The 27719-nt window shown below is 33.6% G+C and overlaps 1 protein-coding gene across 2 annotated transcripts in view; it reads left to right on the top strand.

The window, feature by feature from the left end:
• The window catches only part of MBOAT2 (membrane bound O-acyltransferase domain containing 2), a 149089-nt gene that overhangs the window by 25656 nt on the left and 95714 nt on the right, over window positions 1-27719 (top strand). For both annotated transcript variants that reach the window (XR_004231857.1, XM_003757883.4), the window contains exons 2-3: window positions 14991-15136; window positions 22816-22893. Coding sequence is in view for 1 of the 2 variants with exons in the window: in XM_003757883.4 (XP_003757931.1) it covers window positions 14991-15136; window positions 22816-22893 (224 nt within the window). In the remaining variant the exon portion in view is untranslated. The remainder of the gene's footprint in view (window positions 1-14990; window positions 15137-22815; window positions 22894-27719) is intronic.

Here is a 27719-nt window from a genome sequence, read left to right as displayed (position 1 = left end):
AATACTTTCCAATACATTTGTAAGTAGTTGGGCAGCCCTCAGAGTTTTCCTACATCCCCTGAATTTGATAGCTCTGGATTAGAGCACTAAGTGCAATGCAGGATCCTCTAGCCAGTGTTTGTCAGAGACTAGATTTCTCTCTCTCTCTCTCTCTCTCTCTCTCTCTCTCTCTCTCTCATCAACTCCCAGATAATTATCCAAAAATCATTCTCTTGGATGGAGAAAATGGAAGCAAAATGCGATCTGAGTAGGTTTGTTTTCCTTCCATCTGTTGTTAGTGATCACTATCCGGTCCTTCTCAGCACTATTTCCTTTTCTTGGATCTTCCCCCTTTCCCCCAGGATTGCTTTAAAGAAACCTTTTTGTCCTGTGATTCTTTCACAGCTCGTCACTGAGCTTCACTACTTCTGACCCTATTTTTGAAGGAGTGCCATGTTTCTCCTTTTAATCTTTGTTACCTACCTTTGCTTCCATTGTCACTTGATGAATTTTTTAGATGAACACGTTATCTGATAAATTCTGTTAACTGGTTCATTTCATATGCATTTTCAAAGGTTGATTTTAGAACTAGTGGTTACCAGGAAAGAGGTGTTTCTTGGATAATTAGGCTGTGATGAATGGCAGATTGTTAAGCTCATTTATAAGCCAGTTTACAATACAAAAATGAACTCTGATGAATGATGAATTTAATATGAATTAATATGAATTTAATATTTAAAAATGGTGAATTTAATATCAAACGGTAATTCAGCCATAATAAAAATAAGTCTAGAGGTTATAAGACTCACCCAACTTAATGGATTGATGTTAATAACTCAATGTAGGGTCTTCAAAAAGTTTATTGAACTTCATTGAACTTTCCAATATTGAGAGGGGAAAAAATTCTGTATAAAATGTTTATATTAAATGAGTACCTAGTTTTTCCTGTTTGGATCATATCTTTCTCTCTCCACTCACTAAATTATGTACTTGGCTGAAAACATATCTGAAGATAATGCAATCTTTGATTTTGTTTTGAGTTAGCAGTTTTATAAGGTTATAAGTTTATAAGTTTTTACTTTCATTGTCTCATTTGACCCTTACAGCTTACCACTTTGAGGCTAGCAGATCTTATTTTACATATAAAAAAACAAGACTCAAGATTGCATGAGTTAATAGTGGAGCAGGGACCTTAATCTAGTTCTTCTTATTGCTTTCTCTATTTTGGTTCAAGACAAGGTGATAGAATAACTTAGAAATGTTATGATTAAGACAAACTTTCTTATGGCTATTCTACTTCTGGAGATTAAGTAACTTCAAGTCAAGAAATATTTATAAAGCTGATTATGTGTCTGAAGTTGTGATAAGTGCTGGAGAAAATGGAAGGAAAGGCAAAAAAAAAACAACAAAAAAACAAATAAGTAAATGAAAAATAGAATGGTAAGTTTCCTCAAAAAGCTCACAATTTAATTGGGGAGACGACAACATACAGACAAGCCTACCAGAATCTTGTTTATTTTACTGACACTATAATTGCTGTCCAGTATAAACCTTATCTTTATTTCCATTAACCTGATAATGCTATGAACATCTGAGATTTGGTTAGAATATAAGGAAAGAAAAAATGACTGGCCCAAGCATGTTGATTGCATACAAACTATACAAATTTTTTTTCTTAAAAGTGGCAATGGTTTACATAGGTTTGAGTCTTTATCAACAATATAGCCAAAATGTAGCCAAGTGAGAGCAAAAAAATTTTTGAAATTGTATTCCAAAGCTGCTAAGAAAACTCGTAGAAATTTTTTCCTGAATTTTTTTTTCTTAAAATTCTTTTTTTAGATGTTTTGGTTTCAGCTACCAAAAGCTGATAACAGTTTTCATTTTTTGGGGGAGGTGAATGTTGAGGAAAGGGAAGCACAAAAATATTACCCTAAACTGATTACATTTTGATGTGAATGCAAGCTTTCATCTGCTTCCAAACAGAATGTCCAAGATTCCTTGCCTACCTCCTGCATATGCTCCGCCTTTCCCTTTCCTCAGACCAATATGGGTGGTCTTGATTTCTTTTCATGTGATTATGTAGACAGGGAAGCAGAAAAGATTCATATCATTTTTCTCAATTGTTATTCATTATTTTAGAAATTCTAAACATAGTTAGGATAACCACTTTGATTTCCAGTTATAAAATGTTAGCTCTAAAGAAAAGATCAAGATTTAGCAGCTAGCAATTCAGTTTTATGTAATGGTTGGCAAATATTATAGACAAATTTTTGCTTAAATACAGGGGTCCTCAAACTATGACCACAGGCCAGATGTGGCAGCTGAAGACGTTTATTATCCCCCTCACCCAGGGCTATGAAGTTTCTTTATTTAAAGGCCCACAAAAGTTTTTGTTTTTACTATAGTCTGGCCCTCCAACAGTCTGAGGGACAATAAACTGGTCCCCTATTTAAAAAGTTTGAGGACCCCTGGCTTAAAACAGTAGTTTGGTCCAGAACCTTATTTAAAAAATAAAAGAGGGAATTTATAAATGAGCATCTGGCAGCAGAAAATTTCCCATTGATAGTCCTTATGGCCTGCAGGGAAGTCCTACTTAGATTTTTCCTCACATTGTGTACAAAACCTGACAGACCTTCTCAGGCTAGAAAGAATTTTAGTTGATTTACAGGCAGCCTGTCCATCAGGGAGGGACTCAATAACTTTCAGCTGAAAAACAACATGGCTCAATTCAGAAAGGTCCCATCAGCAAGTTAGCTTAATGGCAGTTACTTTTCTAGCATCACAATCATTCTAATTGGTACTATATTACCTCACTATTTACATTGTGTTTCCATGACTGTTTTCTTGTTAGAACTTTACTGTAACATTATGAAGTAAATAGTTGAGCAAGTAGCATTATGGGAAATCTGAGCCTAGATTAAATGATTTACCTAAAGTCACCAATCTGGGTAAAATAATAAAAAAAAACCCATTCATTCTGATTTCTTCTATTTATGCATATATGTACTACCATGTGCCTTGACATCGCTATTCCCTTATCAAATTAGTTCTATCTCTCTAGATTCAGATATTTATATTAAAATGCAAAGAATTATTTAAATTTTCTTACTCATTTTAATTTCTATGCCTTTCCAAAAGGGTGATTTTGCTACACTAGCATTCTTGCTATGGAAAGAAAAGGAGGGAACGCCTATTCACAAAATTAAATAATCCAAATTAAATTTATTAAAGGCTATTCTTTATAGCTGCCTGAGTCCCCAGAAGTCCTGGAGAATAGTGGAAATACACATCTTCAAGGTACATCTGGCATAATTCATGGGAGGAGAGTAATAGCTCTAAAACTGGCTTTTTAGGTTCCCCCTGACCCCTGTCTTTTTTGCAGGAAAGGTAATGTCTCTGATGTATTAAGGATACTCCCTCCTGTTCTTCATTCATTCCAGGGGTGATCTTTAGTGGAGAAGCAAAATTGTTCCATCTGTTGCTTCTGCTTCCAGATCTATTCAGATCATTCTCTGAGTAATTAATTTTAAGGCATCAAGAAAGGAAAAGAGTCTGATTCATCTGCTGGCTGACTTTGGGCCTGTTTTCTTAGTGAAAGGAGTCTTATCTGTATCAGTCAACAATTGTTTATTAATTAAGCACGTGGGTTGACCAACTACTTGGGATATAAAGAAAAAAATTCAAAAAGCCCTTCTCTCAAGGAACTTATGTTCTTTCAGGAGGGGTAATTTATATGTAAACATGTACATGCAGAATTTACAAAATTCTAAGTTTGTAAATATATGAGGTGTTTTGTGGGAGAATTGGCACTAAGAAAAGGGCTCAAGAAAAGTTTCATGTTAAAGATCATGTTTGTGAAGAATCCTGAAGGAAATAAGGGATTTTAAGAGTCAGAGGTGAAGATGGAATGAATTACACCAATCAATTAATAAGCATTTATTCTGACCCTGGCCTGTGGTAACCAATGAGCATACAAATATGAAGAAAGAGAAAATCCAATATAGGGAACAGTTAGTGCAAAAGAAGGTGGTGGAACACCTTTTATATATGAGGAGCAGACAAAACCACTTTATCTGGATTTTAGAGTGTGGAGGAATGGATAATAAAGTTGGTGAGGTAAGTTTAGGCCATGTTGTAAAGGGCTCAAAATGTGCTAATGCAGTGTTTATATTTGATCTACAGGCCATAGAAGAGCTACTGAAGTTTATTAGGTTGGGTGACATGGCCAGAGCTTTTCTTTGGGAAAATTCCTTTGGCAGCATTGTGAAGCATGAAATGAAGAGGAGGAAGACTAGAGGCAGGGAAGCCAATTATACTGTTGGCAATAGTTCATGGTGTGCACTAGATGATGGCTGTGTAAGTGGAGAAGAGGAGTGGAATGCTGGAGATATTTTGGAGGTAGACAAGATTTGGCAGTTGAATGGATGTTGAGTTGTGATGTGAGTGAAAAGTGGAAGATGGTATAGAAATTGTAAACCTGGGTGCCTAAAAGGATGATATAACAGAAATAGAAAGTTCAGTAGAAGGGTAAAGTTTTATTTGTTTTAATTTTTATTTTGGTAGAGAGGGGAGAACAAGTTCTGTTTTGGATATGTTTGAATTTGAGACCTATATAACTAAAAACATCCAAAAGGCAGTTGAAGGTGCTAGAACTCAGGAGGAGACTAGGGGGCTGAATAATATATATATATATATAAGTTTATCTACATGGAGATAATATAAAGCTGATAAAGTTAATCAAGAGAGATCCATAAAGGAGAAAAAAATGCCCATGTTAAAGACTTGGGATATATGCATAATGAAGGGCATATGCTACATAGGATGAACAAGCAAAAAACACAGTATCACCAGTCAGACAGTAGGAAAACCAAGAAATTATAGTATTACAAAAATTCCGAGAAGTCATGAGAATCAAGGAGGAGAATTTGGCCAACAGTATCAAACACTAGGGAGGTCAAGAAGAATGAGAGGTTAAAAAGAAGCTAGTATTTGAACCCAAGTTTAAAAGAATGAGAAAATTAGATTAAGAGATTATTTATAACTTTGGAGAGAGAGTGGTTTCAGTCAAGTGATGAAGTCAGAAGCAGAGTTGCAAAGGCGTGCCTTTGGCTAAGCTCCTAGAAACTTTCCTAGAGCTCAGAAGTTCATCTTCTAGAACAGGTGGCCATTAGTTTCTAACAAGCCTTGTGGCAGAGCAGAGATGCCAAAGAATATTCATGGTTTGAATTTGTGAGTTAACTGAACTCTCCTGAGCCATCCTTCATACTTCAAAGCATGTTATAGGTAGAGCAACATATTAATATTTGTTTAGGGCTTTTTGTTAAGAACATCATTTACAAAAGTATTTTATCCATACATTAGTCTAGTAGGTAGTTAACATAATTCTAGAGTAAACCTTAACACACTTACTATATACTTACTAAAGAAATGTTTTGATTATATACTATTTGTCTTTTTCCTCAAGAGTCTCACTTAGATATAACCTATATTACGTCAGGGATTGAGGTTTAGTCTTTATATTCTCATAACATGGTATGTGGTACTTTGCTTTTAATATTTTTTTTGCTGATTATTATATATATATAAAATTTTTCTGTGGCCAATACTGATATGCTGGGCAAGTTCATCACTAAATATATTATGTATCTATATGTATATGTATAGGTATACCTATATGTAGTTTATGTTACTAATTATCTTTCCATGTTAGAATTCCTGTACATATCATGCAAATATACTATATATTAAAAACATAGATTTTGTTCAAATATTTGACGAATTTGGTCATTTAAATAAAGCTTGATGGGCAACTATAATTAGCATCTTTCTGTTGTTAGCAATGAGTTGAGCACTAACAGAAGTTAACAACATTAATTAAACTGGAGGGTGACTAAAATGGATAAGATCATGAAATGATGCCTTAGAAGGATTTGAAATAACTGGGACTGTTCAGCTAGAAGAAAACATGGAGAATCATGATATCTCTCTTAAGGTTTTTGAAAAATTATTCTGTAAAATAGGATAATTTTATTCTGGCCCCATAGGACAGAAGTAGAAGTCATGAGAAGTCTCAAAAAAGTAGATTTCATTTGACAGTAGGATGAAGTTTCTACTTGCATCCAAAGTGGAATGGCTCCTCTAGAAGACAGTGTGTTCCTCCCTTCTGAGCTCTTTAAGCAAAGGCTTGTCTGGTGTATTACAGAGCTAATTTCTGATCAAGTATGGTTTGGATTAGTTGGCTTCTGAGAATTGATCGTCCTGATTTTCTGAACTACTAATTTCAATTTCAATTTCTGAGAACAATGTATAGAGAAATAAAATCATGACATGAATGATATGTTGTATGGTACATTGTAATCATTAGTGATGGTATATTACCTTTAATAAAGCAGGGGACTATAATCATAAAGTTTTAGAGGTTGAAAGAGATCTTAGATTCCAATCTTCTCATTTCAAAAGTGATTATGTGAATACATCTCTTAAAATATCCTTTAAATTTGTCATCAGTGCTACTGATTTCCCTCTTCATTTCTTCATATAATCTCTTCCTCAAATTCCTAGAATTTCATCTTGTACATGAGACCTGTCCTGCTCTTCTAGTGAGTCCTTCCATGAAGAAATTAAATTTATTTACTTCATGTATGTTTATTTACCTATCTGTATTTGTGTTGTTTTCTTCCCAGTAGGATGGAGGCTGGCTCCTTATAGGGCATTTCCAATGTCAAATCCAGTGCGTGATAACATAATAGGCATTTAGTAAATCCTTGTGAACTGAATGAAGATTTAATGAGAGGTTTATTTTATCATGAACGATGGAAAACATTTTGATTGTGTTCTAACTTTTCACAATTGCTATGGTTATTCTTCCTACATGTATAAGACCTCAGTATGTTTTTCCACAGCTTTTTTTTTTTTTTTTTTTAAATCAGAACTATGAGTTTGTTACTTTGGAAAATCTTTCCACAAATACATATATGTAGCTCATTTGCATATTTTTGTTTTAAGGATTTCTGAAAAGTGCTGATCCAATTCTTAAGTAACTGCCCGAGGTCTTAGAGACACATGTATACTGGAAGCTGACCTTGTGCCTAAGTGATTATTCAGTGAAGAAAGTATCACTAGAGCTTATTGTGAGCTAACTGGGGCTACAGTGACAAAAATGAGACAGGTCTCTCTGAGGGAGCTTATAGTTCAATAAAGAAAGGACTCATGGCCAGGGAACAGAACTTTGCTGTAGGCAGTCTCAGGGATTGTGAACAGTACATTTTCCTGCCTCTCCCAGTATAATACTAGTATTGATTATAGGGCAAGATCAAGGAGGGAGGGGAGAGGTACATTGGATTTTAGAGCAGATGACAATATGCCCATATTGAGAATGTTCTGGGGGATGGCATGTGAAGCATGACCTGCTGCGAACTAAATATAACAGTGGATTAGGTGAGTTTTAACTTAACCATGAATCAGTTCAACATAGCCATATGGGAGAGTGCCAACACTGCAAGAACTCTAATAGGGTTAGGAGACATGGTCTCTGACTGCCTTGGGTAAGAGGGTCACGTAACCTGGTGAGGGAAAAGAGGGAACAACATCCAGACAGATGGCAAGAGTCCATACTGCATTGGCTTTCTGTGTCATGATAGATGTCTGATTCTGTTCACTCTCTCTCTTTATAAATCATTGGATAACATTCGTTAAATTTCTCTTAATTTTGGCAAAGTGACATTTCATAAAAGAACACATCTCTTATTATCATTTCCCAAGGAAGTTTTAAGTCATATAATAAAGAGACCAAATGAATTATAGTAGCTACATCAATCAGCAAGCAGACATTCTTACCAACTGGAGGGAGGGAGGGAGGGAGGGAGAGGAGAGGAGAGGGAGGGAGGGAGGAGAGAATGAAAATTAAGGGCACCATTAGTTTTAAATCATAAATTCATTTGCAAATTTTTAAATACATATAGTGAGCAGAGTTATTTTATCAGGTAGCTAGTAAACATTGTCTTTTTTGTTTCCAACCTTGTGCTAAGCTTTAGGAGACACAAAGAAAGTTAAAAGGCAGTTTCTACATTCAAAGGAACTCATGCAAACAATTCTGAATAGACAAGATATATGCAAAACAAAAGGGAAATAATCAATAGAAGAAAGGGGGAACTGGCACTAAGCGATATTAGAAAAGCTTAACATCAAAAGGTGGGATTTCCTTATCAAGTTAGAGCCAAGTCTCAATGAATGCTAGAAGGTAGGAAGATTGAATAAGGAAAAGATTTAAGATGAAAAAAATTTATAAACTCTTCAAAGGGCACATTGAAAGAGGTGGATAGTTATATGGTGGTTCAAGGCTCCAAACTAGGAGTTGGAAAGATCTGAATTCCAAGTCAGCTTTATGCACTTGACAGATTTGTAAGCTTTTTGATAGCAAGGAGTGTTTCATATATGTCTTTATATCCTCATGGCCTAGTATAATACCTGCATTAAAAATTCTGTTGACAGATTGTGTAACCCTGGCAAGAAATTGAATTTCACTATGTGATTCTTGGTATCAAGATTATATTTGTAAAGCTTTTTGAAACCATAAAGTTCTTTGTGAACTCTTATTAAGTCTTCTGTCCCTAGTAGTCAGGGCCTATTTTCACTGTCTTGTGGATCTTGTTCTGGCTTTTAGAAGTTCCTGTGCCTTTGATTCCTCACCCCACCCATTGTCGGATTGGAGGTAACAGCCACACTTGTGGGTCTATGAACGCTGTACATCTGTTAGAAGCCTCCTTGTATGTTCCAATTCCTTCCTTGCTTTTGTAATCCTGTCACATCCCAGAGGAGTGGTGGACTGAAATATAAAATTACACTTAGGGGGGAAAAATCTTAGACTTGTCATTCTAAATGTGTGGGCTATAGACTCTTGGGAGCAAGTTGTTGTAGTTATTGCAGGGTATTCTGGAATCCACATATAACAGGTTGCTCTGGCTATCAGGGAAGGATAAATTGTCAATCATCTTGAAGCTGGGGCCCTAAATCCACCGGCTTGAGGAATTTACTCCCCCTCCCTTTGTGGAGGTGGAGCTTTCTCAACATCTCACTTCCCTCTTGAAGCCACTGACTGGCCTTTAAAACCCAGAAAAAGAATAAATGGCTGCCCATCTCAGTTCACACACCTGCCTCTGACAAGAATACCTGCCACACTGACTCAAATTATCTTTGGGGATTGTTCTCTCTCTCTAGGCAATCCTGAAAATGAATTAATAAACTCCCCTCTGTTAAATGTGTGATAGTTAATCCTGGCAGAATCCAAATTGAGTTCACAAAACCTCAGTGATTTAGGACTCTGTTCTTGGAGTTTCCCTTCTTGCATTCAAATAAATAGAATTGGACTAGTTAGCTCTCTGGTGTTAATATGATTTCTAATGTGTAGTACAAAAAAAACAAACTACTGCTTAAAGAGATAATGGTTCTAAATGCCAACAAGAACCATCCTCTGGGTTGTCCCTTCTTTTGCATTGTATGTGTCTAGTTTATAGGGTTCCAGTCTGTTCCTACTTGAGTGGTATGTGTTCCATTCCAGATTTGAAAAATTCAACATAAACACATAGCTTCAGTCTTGGTTTCCAGACAATCTTGTACTGTGTCATTCTTTGTCCATCTTCAAGGTCAAAGTTCCTTCTCCTTCCTACCTATTTTCAAATTCTATTCTCCAAAAAAGCTAGTTTGAACTAGAAGTTTTAGACCAGAGTACTTGACTTTAGATCTCTCTCTCTGACCTCGTATCTTTTTTTGGGCAATGATAAAGGGGTTACACATAGGGAAAAGATCTGATAGCTGCAAAATCATTATTTTATATATATATATAGTGTGTGTATATATATGTATATATATATATATATATACACACATACTATATACACACACTATATATATATATATATATACACACACTATATATATATATACACACACACACATATAAAAACTATCTTGATATATAATTGGTTTCATAATATTTTGTATTTTATTTTGTGCATTTAAAAGCATTATTCTCAGTATTCCTTAGGAATTATCAAATTGCCAGAAGAATCTGTAATATACAAGGGTTAGGAACCCATATTCTAAGGCCACCTTTGCTGTTATGTCATTCACTATAATGGAGGGAGAGCCCAAACTAACCAAATTATGGGTCCTTTAAGTACTGAAGATTTGATTCAGTGTTTTATTTTAACTGGATTTTTTTTTGTGTGTGTGATTTAGCATGTTAACTATCCCTCTCAGTTTTGTGCCATATGCATATTTGCTAAGTGTGCTATCTCTACCTTCTGCCAAATAATAGGCAGAATTAATTGGAGTATAGATTTTTAGCTGGAAGGGACCCTTAGAAGCTAATAAGTTCAGCCCTTTCATTTTGCAAATGAGGAGGAAACATTTTGGAAGAGGCTCAATGACAAGGCCAACCAAACACATTTTTTTCTGTGATGGTGATGGACTTATTATAAACCTTCTTTCTATTAACATATTGTACCAGTAATACATTTTTAAAATTTAAAAATTATGTGAAATATTTAAATATACTTAGATACATATTTTATAATATATAACTTATATAACAACATTTATATAGTACTTTTTGGTTTACCAAAGGCTTTATACATTTACACATTTTCTTGTCATCTCTGATATGGTCTCCTGAGTCTGTCCTGTATACTTAATTTAAATATACCATGGTTTTTATTTTTCTAAGTAGTAAGGTTATCATATCACATTATAGAGGATGTCTGTGTAGGTTTTTCCTTTTGTTGTTGTTGTTTGTTTGAGTTTTTTTCTATACAAGTAGCATTACTGTAATTGAGAATCTGAGCTCCAAACCCACATTTCCACTTCTCTTATGGACATTTTGAACTGGTTGGGCCATAGGAATCTTCTGTATGAGAGATATTATGAGGTAGAAATAAGATTTAGCAATATATTGAATATAGGGGGAAGTAGAAAATGACACTGAAGTTGCAAACCCAGGAAACCAGGAGGCTGGTGGTCCCATGCATAAAATGATCTTCCTCACTTCTGCCTTTGGAATATGTGTGGTCTCTTTTAAGATTTAATTTAAATGTCACCTTCCCTGAAGTCTTCAAACAGAGATAGGATGACTTCATGTCTCAGGGTCTGTTAACTATGGGAATTTCTATCAAGTATTGGTTGGACTAGAGAGCTGCTGAAGTCCCTTCTACTTAAAGAATCCTGTGATTTTATCATTTTGAAAACACTAAATGTACCAGGCATTGCATTAAGTCTTGGGACTATAGAGACAAAAATAAAATAGTTCTTGTCCTCCAGGGACTTTAATTCTCCTGGAGTGCTCCATTTTCTTAGGGGCCATCTTAAATTGGCTTAAGGGTGAACTTTTAACTACAGTAGTCATTGGAACTTGGTAATACTCTTAACACTGAAATTCATATGTCTCTTTCACCTGAACTATTGTTTAGTCATGTCATTTAAAATGTTTAACTTTCTGTTTTGCACCCGGCTTCTTTTAACCAGGCAGCATTGACTTAAGAGTCAGGAACACTTGGTCCCAAATCCCATTTCTTAAAGTTACTAGCCATGTTATTATTTAACAGGGAAAACTAACCATTTAATTTCTGTGAACCTCAGTTTCCTTGTCTATAAAATGGGGATACTGACACCAAATACTTACATTACAAGATTAATATGAAGATAGATTGAGATATCTAAAGTGTTTTGCTTACATGAAAACACTATAAATGTTTTCATTTGTTGTTTTAATTTTTACTTAGTATGTTGGATATCACTTCCAACTTTCTACAATTGACAATTTTTCTCAGTATTTCTTCTGCATTTTATCATAGTAATTGTTCATATTGAAGAGGACATAAATCTGTGGCACAAATTTGTGAGGTATCTTCTTCCAAATTGATGTCAAAGAGGCCCATGTGGTACAGTAGAGAATGTATTGGCATTCTAGTTAGGTTTGAATTCTGGTCCCTCCACTTCCTACAGTTTCACTTTGGATAAATCATCTGTGTTTTAATTTCCTCAGCTGTGAAATGAGGGGATTGACCTTGATGCTCTTTAGTCAATCAACAAATATTTATTAAGAACTCACTCTGTGCCTGTCATTGAATGCTAGGTGATAGGGTTACAAATACAAAGAATGAAATAATTTCTCATCAGTTGAAATCTCTAATCCTGTGTGTCTAATGTTCCTTGGCTCTAGTTACTCACCAAATATATTCTCTTGTCTGCAAGAATATTGTAAAAGACTTTGTCAGGTTACCTTTTGGAAACTTAGTTGTTTTCTATTTTTATAATTCATTCTAATATCTTAAGCAGGAAATATTTTACTTCTTGAAGTCTATGAAACCACAATTTCCTTATCTTTTTTTCCTTGTCCATAATCACAACTTTTAATTAGAAGAAATAAAGAATACACATTTTGCCTCTAAAGTCTTCTGGGTTTTTTTTTTCCCCCCTTAGAACTTCAGTCATCAGGGATATATTTTAAGTTTTTTTCTGAAAGTATCTTGATTCCCACATCAATCAATAGAAATAATATGTGCATTTAATGAGTCTTGGAGGACTCTAATTGCAGTACATATTGTAGGAACACAGCGACCCTTTAAACTAGCCATATCTGATCTTTATGGAGCTACTTTTGTATTCTTCCCAGGAGAGTCACCAACAGCCGCTACAGGTTTTTTTTCTTCTTAGATTTGATAATGGGATTCTTTACCCTAAAAGCATCTTTGTGCTGTTCAAATTCCATGGCACAGAAAATATTTCTACATTAGATCCATATTAATTACAATAATTCTGCAGGATTTTTAATTCTTTTTTATTTTCTGTAACATTGCTACATGATTTCCACATGATACCTTCCTGACACTGATTTTGAGTCTGTCTTCCTCTCTTTCTCTCCCCCCTTCCCTCCCTCTCTCCCTCGTCTGTCTGTCTGTCTCTCTCTCTCTCTCACACACACACACACACACACATACACACACACGCTTGCTTTAATTCTCAGTAGTTGAGAGAGAGTTTCTTGCCTAGGGTTACACAGCTAAGAAGTGTGTTAAGTGTCTGAGCGGTTTTTGAACTGGCCCCTGATTTCAGGGCCAGACTCCTCCTATCCACTGTACCATCTAGCTGCTCCCTGATTTTGAGTCTTTTTACTCAAAATAGTTTTCTTATAGCTTCCTTCCTTGCCCAGGTCTAACATCTTCCTTAGATATAAAATCTTACATTTCCCTCTAATATATGGAGAGATATTTTTAATAATAATAGCTTTTTCTTTTTCAAAATACATGCTAAGATAGTTTTTAACATTCACTCTTACAAAACCTTGTATTTCTAATTTTTCTCCCTCCTCCCCCTCCATTCCCTAGACAGCAAGTAATCTAATATAGGTTAAATGTGTTCAGTTCTTCTAAACATAAATACATTTGTCATGCTGTACAAGAAGAGATATTTCTCATAAACTTTTCAGCTTTTCCCCAAGCAGGTCATAATGCATGTATAATATACAACTGATTAATACCTCAGGGAATAACAGTACAAACTAGGTTGCTGGACCATTAACTACTATTTACATGCCTTCTGGAACTATAGTCATTTATAACACCTTAAAAACCCCTAATGACTTAACTGGTTGTAGCTATTGGATTCTTATTAATTTAATTAATCAATCCACAAACTTTTTTTAATAGCCCAGTCTATGCCAGGCACTGTGAATGCTATTATATAATGGGCATATAAACACAAAGAATGAAACAATCTCTTAGGATTCAAAATCTCTTGATTCTTTGTATCTAATTTCCTTGATCCTGCTTATTCACGAAGTATCTTCACTTATCTGCAAAAATATTGCAAAACTTTGTCAGATGTCTTTCTGTCTAAATGTTTTCTATCTTTAATTCATTCTGGTATGCTATGCTCAAGGATAGCTCAAGGTCAGAGATTCTTAACTTTTTTTGTGTTTAGGGTTCCTTTAACAGTCTGATGAAATCTGTGAAACCCCTTCTCAAAATTTTCTTTAAAATGAATAGAATAAAACAATATGGTTTTAAAGGAAAATAGTAATTTTGAAATAGTTATCAAAATATTTTTTAAAGTTCATAAACCCCCTAGATTAAGAATTCCAGTTCTTGAAAATGTGTTTTTAAATTTATCTTGACTTCTCCCTTACCTTGGTGCTGCTTCTTAGCTTCAGCAATTTTTGCTGGCAAATTTGAAATGTGCCTTTGGTTAGCACAGAAAAGAATAAATAATGATTTTTTCCTGTTAAAACTTTCATTATGAGCAATTTTTAATAGTTTTCTTTGAAAAGTTTTTTTTTTTAAAGAAAAGTAGTTTGTGATATTCCATTTAGAGAAGGCTTTGTGGTACATATAATCCAAAGGGATAAAGTAAATTTATGTATTAGTCTTGTGATCAAGATGTCTTATCTCCCAGAACACTACTCTCCTTTTCCTTCTTCTGTTAGGGTATAATTTAGTAGAAATTGACAAGTCAAATTGAGGGGCTCAAATTGAGGTTGGATGCAAATTGATGAATTTTTTTAGCCATTCCCAGCAACTCTCAAAAATCTTTTTGAATGGTAGGAGGGTCTCTATAGTGTTGATTTCGGCACTCCCAAGAATTTTTATGTTGTTAACATCCATTCATCCATACATTTATTTGTTTCTGCAGGTTAAGAAGTCTAATTACTAATATGCATTGAAAAAACTGAATTTGATTTATATGGTGATGATTTAAAAAAATAAATGTTTTCAGAATGAAAACGCCGTTTTAACATTCTTAAGCATATTTTTGCCTCAGAAAATAGTCCAAGGGAATATCCCAGAGCCCAGTTTTGTTTATATATTATCTGAGAATATATGGTTTCTGCTGCCTCAGAACTAATAATTATTATCTACTTAACTAACCAGCTATTTCCATCATGAAATTTTAAAATGTTTTATGAAATTAACGTGGATTTATGTTGCTAATATCAATATTATATGTATTCTCTTTTACAGGTCAACTTTGTAGTGTGCCAACTCTTTGCCTTGCTAGCAGCTGTTTGGTTTCGAATTTATCTACATTCAAGCAAAACTAGTTCTTTTATAAGACATGTTGTTGCCACCCTTTTGGGCCTTTATCTTTCACTTTTTTGCTTTGGTTGGTAAGTAGCTATTTTAATCATTTTAAATGGAAATGCATGTTTTTGAGTATTCCAATAATGCTGTCAGTATGTAGTTACAATAATTAATGTATTTTAAATGCATAGTAATTATTAAATAATTAATGTATATTAAATATCAAATATAAAATTAATGTATATTAAAACAAAATATAAAATAAAATATATAAAGAATTAGAAAATTTTAAAAGTGGTAGTTTGATGGAATGTTAATTCCTCTTATGTAGTTTTCCCCCCTATTATTCAGCTTATATATTTTGTTTTAAAATTTTATTTAAAGTGAGGGAAAAAAGCATAGTACTATTCCATGGATATGTGATCTCACTATTGTTGATATTCTTTCTATAGAGCATATCTCAACCACAATATCACTCTTTTCTGTGTCTTCCCTGTGGTATTCAACTATCATGTCATTCTGCTATTCTATTGACATTGCATACATGCCAGTGGAGTCATTCAGCTAGTATTTACTTAATTTGCACTCTGTGCCAGGCACTGTGCTAAGTAAGTTTTTAAGGGTACAAAGGGGAAAAAAAGTCTTTCTCAAGGAGCTGATGGGGGAAGATAACATCTAAACAACTATGTACAAATAAGACGCACACAGGATAGATTGAGGGTAATCTTAGAGCATAGGAAAATAAAGGAGGACTGGGGAAAACTTCTCCATAAAATGGGACTTCAGCTAAGACTTGAAAAAAGCCAGTAGACAAAGATGAGGAGGGAGAGAATTCTAGGCATGAAGGACAGCCATTGAAAAAGGTCTGAGTAGAGATGGAGTATTAGGTGCCAAGTCACTGAGGAGGTCAGTGTCCCCAAACTGCAGATTATGTGGAGGGGGTGGATTTAGAGGAAGAATGGAAAGGCAAGAAAAGGAGCAGGTTTTTAAGGGAAGCAGATAGCCAAACAAAGGATTTTGTGTTTGGTCCTGGGAATAATAAGGGAATCACTGAAGTTTATTAAAGTTGGTTCAGACAACTTCTGAAGATCAATTTGATAGCTGAATTGATGATAGCTATCAATTTGATAGCTGTTCAGATAGCTGAACAGGATAGGCTGTTGCTATAGTCCAAGCTAGGGTTGATGAAGCCCTGAAAAAGGGGTTGACAGGATCACAGAAGAAAAGAATATATATGAGAAATGTTACAGTAGGAGAATTGACAAGACTTGACTTCTGATTAGACAGGGTGGAGAATAAAAGTGAGGAATTGATAATGAAACTTAGATTGTGACTGGGTGACTTGGGAGGATGAGAAGAGTAAAAGGAGAGTTGGATGGGTAGGGTGGGAGAGAAGATAAAGAGTTCCAGTTTGGGCATGTTGAATTTAAGATATCTATGACGTCCTTGAGATATGTAAAAGGTAGTTGGAGATGTGAGATTGGGAGTTGGGAGAGAAATTAGAATTGGATAAATAGATATGAAACTTATCTGCATAGAATAACAATTGTGAAAATGTGAGTACAATTGTAATGAGGTTACCAAGTGAAAAAATATAGAGAGAGAAGAGAAGAGAAGAAAGAGGTTCTCCAGCTCCAGTTACTGAATGCTCGAGAACCTCTACTCTTAGTAGGTAGTACATTTGGATAAAGATCCAGCAAAGCTGTCAGATGGATAAGAAAATGAGGGCAGAGCAGTGCCACAAAAACTTGGAGAGGGAAAAACATAATAGGAAAGAAGGTGATGAACAGTTTCAAGAGGGTTTAATAGGATGAGGATTAAGAAAAGGTCTTTAAATCTGGTACTTAAGATATCGTTAGAACTTTCAGAAGCCAAATACAAAAGAATTAAGAGAATTAGAGGAAAATAAGTGGAGGCATTGATTATAGACAGCCTTCTCAAGGAGTTTAGCCACAAAAGGGAGGAGAGATATAGAGCAATATCAAGTGAAGAGTTTTTTGAGGTGGGAGACATGGACATATTCTACATAGTGGAAAAGTAGCCAGTAAACTGAAACAAATTGAATGGCAGAGTTAGGGATAAAAGAAGGGAAAACCTACTGGAGAAGACAGGATGGAATGAAACAACTTAGGCATGTAGAGGAATTTACATTAGTGAGAAATCCACCTCTGTGTGAAATAGAAGTGAAGGAAGACATAGTGGTAGAAGGCCTCTCAGTGATGTGAGATGAGGAACAAAGAAGAGGGAATTCACAACAAAGGGCCTCAATTTTTTTCAGTTAAAATGAGGCAAGATTCTTGCCAGGGAGCTGTGGGAATGTTGAAATGAACGTTGAATGTTGATGAATGAAAGTTGAAAAAAACATTCAGCTGACGGGGTTAGTATATTGATTAAGGTGGTACAAAAGGATCGCCTTACCCGCAGAGACTTGGTTGAGATTATGTTGCATGAACTTGTCATGTATCCAGGCAAGCACGTTTTAGTGCTTTTTCTCCACTTTGATTCAGCTGATTTATGAGTAGGTTCAGTAGCAATGGATGAACTTGAAAGAAGACAACATTCCAAATTTGACCTGATTCCCAAGAGGTCAAGATGGGGAAAAGAAAAAAAAAATTGTAATTACTGTAAGAATGATGGCCTTAAAAATAAAATAGGGATGGAAAGATTGTGGAAGCCCTGGTCAGAATGAAGAATAAGGTTTAGAGTTTCAAAGCAGAGGAAGAGGTAGAATTATAACAGATTATGATTAGGTAAGGAATTTAAAATGTATAACATTTATAGTTGATGTTAAGATTAAAGTTATGACTGTCTTAGAATAGCTGTGGTGAGGGTGGAGGAATACAAGTCATGGAAAATGAATAAGTTGAGGAAGGTTGGGGAGTAAGGGTATTTGAAAGAGCATCAGTTATGTTTTTGAAGCTCTGTAATATGAGGGGCAGGAGTTGGAAAGAAGAGACAGAGAATAAGACATTAAACTCTTTTTGGCAGGAAGGAGAATGTCCTGTAATTCCATAGAATTCTGTTAAGGTGATAAATGTTTATTGAATGAATTTCACAGGTGGTAAATATGTATTAAATACATTTCAAAGACTATGAAGTGACTTGCTAGTATTAGTAGAGAGGAAAGCCTGAAGTTAATCCAATTTCTCTTATCACAATCAGTGAGTTTGAGTAAATATCTGAATGTGTAGCTAGAGCATGCTAAAAAGAGGAGCCATGTCTTCAGGAAAAAGTAACATCTCAGTTCAATAAGATGGAGAGAGTGAAAAAAAGAAAAAGTTTAATTTAAAATAAGAACAGGCATTTCCAGATTATGTAGGCTACTTGTCATCCTCACTAAAAAATAAGAAAGGAAAGATGAAAAAGCCCACAGAATCATTATAATTAATATGGATTTAATGTAGAAACATTTCCTGTTCCATGGAATAGGAATAGCTCACAGATGCTTTTAAGGTAAAGAATCCCATTATCAAATCTAAGAAGTTAGTGACTCTCATGGGAGGAACACAAAAGTAGCTCCATCAAGATCTGATATGGCTAGTTTAAAGGGGTGCTGTGTTCCTACAATATGTACTAAGATTAGAATCCCCCAAGACTCATTAAATGAACATACTATTTCTGTTGAAAAGAACTTAGAAGTTTCTGAAATAGGGCTGTTTTATTGTAATTATCACAATGCCATCAGTAAACAAACATTGAAGGTTCTTAACATTTTTTTGTGTATGTCAGAGACCCCTTTGGCAAGCTAATGAAGCCTGTGGATCCCTTCTCAGAATAATGTTTCTAAGTTATAAAAGAATATTTATGGGATTACAAAAGAAATATTATATTGAAATATCCCTCAAAATATTTGTTTTAAAGAAGGAAATTTTTAGGTTAATAATCTATACATCCTTAATAATAGCAATGAACCCTTTTGGCAAGCATATGTCTCCTTAATAAAAATAGTTATAAATAAATAGAAAAAGTATGGGATGGAGCATTTGTCAATTTGTTGTAGCAGGTTTAAGAATTGGAAAGGTTCGGTTTTTCCTTTTTTACTATATAACCTCAAAACTAAAGTCTTGGGGATTTTTAAATTCTGAAAAGCTATTAGAAAGGACAAAAGTACAGATTGTAAGAGATATAAATTGTCCTTTCTAATTGAGCTTTATTTCCCTTTATGTAAAATTTACATCAAATCATATTTCCACTGCATAAACTTTTGGTATAATTGATAGATAAAAAGATTATTTTAAAGGCTCTGTTGCTTTTTCTGAGAATCTTCTTAGCTTCTAAAGAAAGTATTTAAAAAAAATAAATAAATAGATATTTCTGTTCCCTTGTTTATTTTTTCTTTTTTATTCTCTCACTACATGTAGCTTTTATTATAAGAAATGACTTTCCATGGGCAAAGCACAGTTATGATCATTAATATGATACTTCTACCCACTGAGTAGAGCATTCTTAAATTTAGAAAAGGAATTATTAGCAGAAGTAGCAATGCACCTAATTTCTCTTTAGATGGAGGCCATGTGAACAGGATTCTGATTAAAATTACAAAATACTTTGATCAAGTAATTTACCTCTTGACAGTATTCATAAAGTCTTGAGTTTTGATAAAGTGCATTGTGAATTTTATGATTAAGAACTTCAAGGTGATTTAATGTTTTGTTGTTCTTTTGATTATAATAGACATGGAATTCTGTGTCCACACTGGACTGTTTGACATCAGAATTCTCTTGAGATGAAAAATCCCAACTTGATCTATGTCTTGATAGCTCTGTTTGTACTGTATGGTATCTTTCTATTTTATGTATGGTTGAAGACCAATATCTACAGAACAGGGATAATACCTACTTTTTTTCTGGCCTGTTTTAGTATTTGTCTCTGACCACTCCAGATGTTTTGTTGAAAACCAGAAATGTGCTCATCAGTGTGGATAAGCTATTATATTCTTTTTAAAGTGATTGTGTTTTGAGGCTCTTAAGTTTTTTTTGTTATTATTTGACTTTCCCCAAATCACTTCTGTATAACTTCTGAAAAACTATCTTGAAATGATACATTTTTAGATTATTTTATTTCTGTCAGCTATATTCTTCTAGGATTATTTTATTTTGTTTTGTTTACTGATAATTAAAACTTAAATATTCCCTCCCCCCAAAAAAGGGGTCATTATCAGAACATTAGCTATCAGGCAAGTAATGATCTGCTAAATCCTTATTTTTAAGGCCCACCACAATTTGACTGCAATCTAATTTTGTAACCATATATCACATTGCTTTCCCCAACCTTAGTACATTGTTCCTTCCAGCAACTAGATTAATAACTATTACCTAAATTTTACATTCCATCTTCCAACTCTGAAGATTCAATGAAGTTGATTATTCCTCATCCCTAGAATGTATTCCCTCTCCCTATACCTAGAATATATTCCCTCTTTATCTCTACATTTCAGAATCCTTGGCAAAGCTCAGATGCTGCTGCCTGCCTTCTTACAGTCTGCTTTCAAGTCCAACTCTCCCCAGATTACATATTTTTTCTTTTTTTAAATTTACCTACAGACAATGTAAATTTTTCCTTTTTCTTTTTCACTACTCCCCTTCACCCTTAACTCAGGCTTTATGCTCTATGAAACCACAGATTATAATATTTTATTTTTATATTCCCAGAGCCTTGTACAATATCTTGAATCTAACTTAACATTTTAATAAGACCACAGTTCTGTTAAAGTGGATATTCCCTCCAGTAGTACATACCTAGTTCCCAAGTTTTTTTTTTTTTAAATAAATTTGTCTTTAGTGTAGCATATTTACATCCTAGAATTTTTAGCCTGCTTTTGGATTTTTATCATCATCATCTTCATCACCACCACACTGTGGCCATCATCATGCATTTAGGAATGTTTTCTATTTGTCAGGTTCTGGGCCAAGTGCCAGAGACACAAAGAAAGGGAATCTTTTCTTTAAAGTTATTGCTTCTTTCAGATTGGTTTTGAAAATCTTTGTGCTTTTTGTACAACTTTGAAGCCATGTGCGTTAATTGTCATAATAGAAATAAGACATCATAAGAGATGGTGATTTTTTTTTTGTAGTAGCCATTTCAGTACCATAGCTACCCAAATGATTTTTTATAAAGCCTGATATTAAAATATTCAAGGAAAGTCCTTGACATTTCTTTTTCATTTCTTTTTTCTTCCTTTCTGAAGCCATATTTTGTTGCCTGAGTATAGTAGGGAAGTGTCCTTGGGTTCTTGATTTACATTTACATTCAGGCTCCTTAGTTCTTTTTTCTGGATGTAGATGGCATTTTCTGTCCAAAATCTATTGGAATTGCTTTGGATCACTGAAGTACTGAGAAGAACCAAGCCCTTCATAGTTGATCATGCCACATTCTTGCTGTTATTGTGTATAATGTATTCCTGGTGCTGCTTACTTTGTTCAGCATTAGTTCATTTAAATCTTTCTAGACCTTTCTATCATCAGCTTATTTGTCATTTTTAATAGAACAATAATATTCCATTACCTTCATGTACCACAACTTGTTCAGCCATTCTCTAATTGATGGGCATCTACTTATTTTGCAATTCTTTGCTACCACAAAAAGAGCTGCCACAAATATTTTTGTACATGCGAGTCCTTTTTCTTCCCCTTATGATTTCCTTTGGATAAAGATCCAGTAATGGCACTAAGTATTCATTTTTTATAAGATTTTTAGTTCCAAATTTTTCTTCTTCCTTCTCTGTTCTTTCCCCTGCCCAAAAGGGCAAACAATCTGATACAGGTTATACATATGTGATCATGTTAAAAATATTTCCACATTACACATGTTGTAAAAGAAGAAACAGAACAAAAGGAATAAACCATGAAAAAAAAAATGTAAAAATTGTATGCTTCAATCTTTTTTTTTTAATCAGTTCATTTTCTAGGTGTGTATAACATTTTCCATCATGAGTCTTTTTTGAATTAAAACGAAGTTCTAAATTTAGAATTTCTGAAGTTATCTGTAATATGCATATGCCATAATATAAAAATATGAAATGATAGTTCTTAAATGGAAAATGGTTGTTTTCTTGATGCTTTAAAGACCATGTGCTATTGTTAGAGTTAACCTTCACCAATTGATTGAACAGAATGTATTTAGTATTTATGAAGAGTTGAAGAAGAAATCAGTTGAAAGTACAAGGGATGAGCCAGTTGGGTAATGAGTTGTGAATGACTTAACATACTTAAAGCTAAAATAGATGTATTAAAATGAAAGGTGGAAAGCTGCTAATATTGACAGAATATTGTCAGAATACTGACAGAAAAATAGACATTCGCTCCTTGAGTAGTCCTAAGAAGCTTGACTTGACACCTTACTTTTTAAGACTTGAATTCTCCGAATGTTTTCTTATTTCTGAAAAAGCTTTTGTCATTGGAAGAGTACTACTTTTAAAATATAAAACTCAAACATTATTGCTTTTTAAAACTTAATTTCATAATTTTCTCATGTGATTGAGGCATTGTCATTTGCTCTCAATAAAAGTAGAACTAGCAAAATTAATTTGAGTAAAATTATCAGTGATCTCTATTCTCTAAGAAAATAGCATGTATATATATGTTTTATAATATATTTATATTATGTTATATATAATGTGTTATGTAATATATTTATTTTCTGCCATGTAATGGTAATTCCTGGGTAAGTGACTGAGATCTATAATTTTCAGTTTCAGAATGCATATTAAATACTTTTTTTTGAATGTTAACTTTGTTCTTCTAATTGTTATTTTATTTTTTTATAGGTATGCCTTACATTTTCTTGTACAAAGTGGAATTTCATACTATATCATGATCATAATAGGAGTTGAAAATATGCACAAGTAAGTTAATAATTTTCATATTTACTTAAAACAGAGAAATCAGTTTAAAATATTTATGAATACATTATACTTGAAGATTCTGTATTACACTTAATTTTTTTCTTCACTTCTTTGATAGAAGGATAGACCTCTCTGATCTTAAGTGTAAGTTTCTTTGAAAAGAGTAGTTTCTCAGAGGATGCTTATTCTTTTTCCATTTTGAACTTCTAAAAGCATGTCACTGCTAACTTTTAGAAAGACACATTAAAAAATTGAGACATTGCAATTCCTGCTGCATGGGCTATGAATGTTATCAAATTAATTCCTACATTAATGCTTTCCATTAATATGGAGCTTTTAATGTTTTTATTTCAAAATATCCTCACATTTTCCTTTGGAGACATTGTTTAAATGTAGGAACTAATATAGTTATATTGTAATATATAGCATAGCTTTGTATATGTACATATAGATACATATATATCAAAGGCATAGCTAAGATTTGAATTTAGTTACCTTTTCAACTAGAAAAGTAATGGGCTTCTTTCTTATTACTTTGAGAATATCCCTTTATGGACTTCTCATGATTTTCTCTCTTTTGGAAAATTCTTATGAGAGAATTGGATGCACAATATGATTTATTATAAATCCTGAAAATATATTTTTCTTTATGTTCTTGGTAATTATTCAGTAAAATTTAGTGTTCCTTGCTGCAGTATCTATTATAGCAATGATTTTATTTGCATTCATTTATATACGTATATGAATGCAAGTGTTTATCCTACTTTCTTCCATATAATAAACTCATTTATCCACAAGATATACATGTATGTATACGTGTGTGTGTGTGTGTGTGTGTGTGTGTGTGTATATATGTATTATAAAATGTATTTTATATGTGTCTTGTTTTCTATCAGTCAGCCCACCAGAGAAAATGTAGAAATATGCAGGTACATAGGAAATTTTCTGAGGAATCTTGAAAAGTACACAAGTTTTTCTCTGGCAGCTCAAAGGAACAACATAGCAGTTACTTGTATATCTAGCAGCCAATCTTTCTACTTAAATATACCACCTCTACTGCCTCTTTTCAATATCCAAAATGGCTTGCAACCTATATTAGCAGGTCCTCATTTCTAAGGAAAATCCCTTTAATTACATTGCTAATACACGTCACTGTTACCTATATTCCCTTTGATCTGCTGTTCAAGTTAAACATGTTCACAGTCTAGATCACCACTTTGACAAGAAATCCAAAGATTCCCGATGTACCCCACTTTTCCTCCTAGTATTTAACAATGTAGTGATAAGAGTGCCTGACTTGACTTTAGGATAGTTTCCACATTTTCTGATTTGTTTCTGGTTTTGAGAGAATCATGGTTTAGTGGAAGACTTGGGTTCAGGTAAGATGTTTGAGCCACACTGGTGGTGTCACAATGAGTTAGATCATTTAGATCCTCAGTGTTCTGACTTGTATCTTAAAGCTTCCAGTTGCAGAGAAGCTACCAACTTGGCATTGGTAGAGAGGTTTTTCCCATGGAGTTCCATTAGCAGTGAAATCAGAAGTTCAATCTTTGTCCTATGCTGATTTCAAGTTTTATCACAGAACTTCTTCACTTTTTAGATAAAACATCATGTCAGATTTCATTGTTCATGTTGAAAAGGAAGTATAAAAAATGAAACCACACAATGAAGTGCATTTTTTATTACTTGTTAACCTTAGAAGTTGGTTATTATATAGAGTATATATAGAATATTATATATACATATCATCATAGTATTATATAGTATATATAATATAGTATAGTATATTTTAAAAGTATAATACTATGTTGTTTACCTGAAGAATTTTTTGGTATAATTTGTGTAATTTTATGTTACTATTGCAATTTTCATATTGAAAAATGGTAAAGTAACAGTGAATAGAATAGTAAGACCTGAGTTCATATCCTGTTAAAGAAACTTAACTGGCTGTGTGACTCTTATTTTCCTCATCTATAAAATGGGGATAACAGTGTCTACCTCTCAGGGTTTCTGTGAGGATTAAATGAGATAATATATAAAGATCCTTTGCAAACCTTAAGATGTTATATAAATGCAGTTATTTTTAGAAATATTTCTTCATTATTAAGGCTTTATATAATGACATAAATGTTATGCCTTTGCATTTTCAGAATGTTAAAATCTAGAATTTCAAGATAGTCTTTTTGACTGTTAGCATTATTTTAAACATTTATATAAAATTTCCAATTATATCAATTGATTATTTTGTTTAGAAACTCATGATTTCTTGACTTAACTTTGAAATTTTTTTTGAAAACAGTTTTGAAGCATTTTGTTAAAAGTCTGCCTTTATTGGTAGATTTTTAAATAACTTTAAAGAAGATAGCTTCAATTTTAATGATTACAGAGTGCCATCATTAATTCATTGTATTTTTTAGTTTTTCCAATGGAGAAATAATTTATGTTATTATTTAGTCTTAAGATATTTCTTGAAACAATTTTGCTTTGTATAGACTTGCCTGCATGCATCTGTAATAATAAATATGATGGACAATGTATGCTATGTAATAATAATAATAATAATTCACATTTCTATATTGCTTTAATATTTACAATAAATGGCAACCCAAAGCAATAGATAATTCAAGGATTATCCTCATTTTGCAATTGAGAATATAAGGCTTAGAGAAGTTAAGTGACTTAACCACTGGAAGTAGAAGAGTTTGAATCCTAACATAATTTGTATAACATTAGGATTCAAACTCTTCTACTTCCAGTGGTGGTTGTTGACTTGTTTCATTCATGACCAACTCTTTGTGAGTTCCTTTGATTTTTTGGTTGACAAACATAATGAATTGATTTGCCATTCCTTCTCTAGCTCATTTTATTAATGAGGAAACTGAGGCAAACAAGTTTAATTGACTTACCTAGGGTTACATAGCTAGTGTGTCTGAGGTCAGATTTGAACTCAGGTCATTTACTCCAGACCTAGTGCTCTTTCCACTGTGCCATCACCGTGCTGGAAAAGCTTTAAGTCACGTACCAAGAACAGATCATACTTGTTTGAGGACTAGTACAATTAAAGAAAGGATCAATCGAATCAGTCGCTAACCCTTTATTAAGTGCTTTTCTGCATGCCAGACGCTGTGCTAAATGAGGGAGCTATAAAGAAAAAGCAGTAGCTTGTCATAATAATAACTTCTTTGATGATGCTGAACAAAGCAAAAGCATTTTTTTTTTAAACCAAGGTAATCAAAGCAAAGTAATGCAACACAGTAAAAAAGAAAATGTTATTGTTGATGTTTTTCTTTCATTCTCAAAGAGAACAGTGACATCAGGAAAGTGATGTCATGACTTGCAATTGAATTGAATTTACATGAGGGCAGAATGTGCAAGGTCAGTCTCTCCTATGGAGCCATATGGGTCCAGTGTCATGATACAGATTGGTGTGACTGGAGACAGCCCCCAATGTAGTGAGAGCCAGTGAAAATGACATAGTGTATAACAGTCCATACTCATAAGTGTTTCACTAATAACAGCTAACATTTATATAGTGTTTTAATGTTCACAAAACACTATATTGTTTCAGTTGATCCTCATACAACTAGTAAGTTGGTGATTGTCTCCATTTTTTAGATAAAAAAGTTGAGGTCACTTGTGAAATGTTATATATTCACTAAATATCTGAGGCAGGATTCAAACATAGTTTATTCTTGACTCTACAAGTACCAGATTCTGTCTATTCTACCTAGCTGCCAAATTATTTTGATGATTATTGCTTTAATAATATAGTTCAAAATCTGAGGATGTGGTACCTCTCTTATTCCTCCTTTTTTATTATTCCAAATGAATTTTTGTTACTTAGCCTTTTGTGAAATAACCGTTACATATGTTTATTATGTTAGCTTGACTTCAGAGTGAATATTGAATAGTTTTGCATAAAGTTTTCATTTATTTGTGTGGAGAATGTTTTGTAATTATATTTCTATCTTAGAAAGTTAACTGGTTATTTTATATTTCTCTGTAGTTATTGTGAATGAACTTAGTTTTTCTTTATGATTGTTAATCTTTTCCTTCAGCTTATGTCTTATGAAAATGGGGATAATCTGTGGATTTTTTAAAATCCTGCTAATTATGCTGAAAAGAAATAGAGACATAATAGACATGATTAGTCCCATCTTTATTAGTCCCATCTTTATTGCCTGTGTGACCCTGTGCAAATCACTTAAAGTATGAACAGTCTCAGCCATGTAAACTAAGCTTTTTTTTTTCCTTGAAAGGAAATGCAATCGCTATCATTGGCATAGCAGAATATGGTTCTGGCCATTCTGTGTAGCTTCCTAGTAGTTTAAGTACAAAGGTGAGCCCATGAAGTGGCAGGAGTGGCTTTTTTTTTTTTAATACTTGACAGTTGTGCCAACATGTCTAACAGAGACACTCAACTGAATAAATGCTGTATCCTTGCTGAAAATCCCTTCCAGGCTATAGTTAAGTAAACTTCCTCAAAATTTGTAAATTGTCCATTAATAGCTCATTTTTTTCTAATTCTGAAACTGAAACACCAGACCATCATTAATCAGGCCTACCCTGCAGTATCATTTAATTTCTCTGTTTCCTGGGCAACTCTCTAAGACTACAAGTCACAAAATAGTTGTTGATCCACTTTTGAGAAGGTTGTTTTTTTTCCTTACCAGGGAGCTCACAAATCCTGACAAAAAAACAAACAGAAAAACACTTCATCTGGAACTAGTTTATTTCATTTTTGGCATTGATTCTTTGAGGTTTGTCTTAACTTCAACAGATTGGAATATTTTAGCTTCTTTTTTTTTGCTCTTACCTTTTCTTTT

This window comes from Sarcophilus harrisii, chromosome 2 (assembly GCF_902635505.1).
Source record: "Sarcophilus harrisii chromosome 2, mSarHar1.11, whole genome shotgun sequence".
NCBI classification, from domain to species: domain Eukaryota; kingdom Metazoa; phylum Chordata; class Mammalia; order Dasyuromorphia; family Dasyuridae; genus Sarcophilus; species Sarcophilus harrisii.
This window is presented reverse-complemented; position numbering and strand designations above follow the sequence as displayed.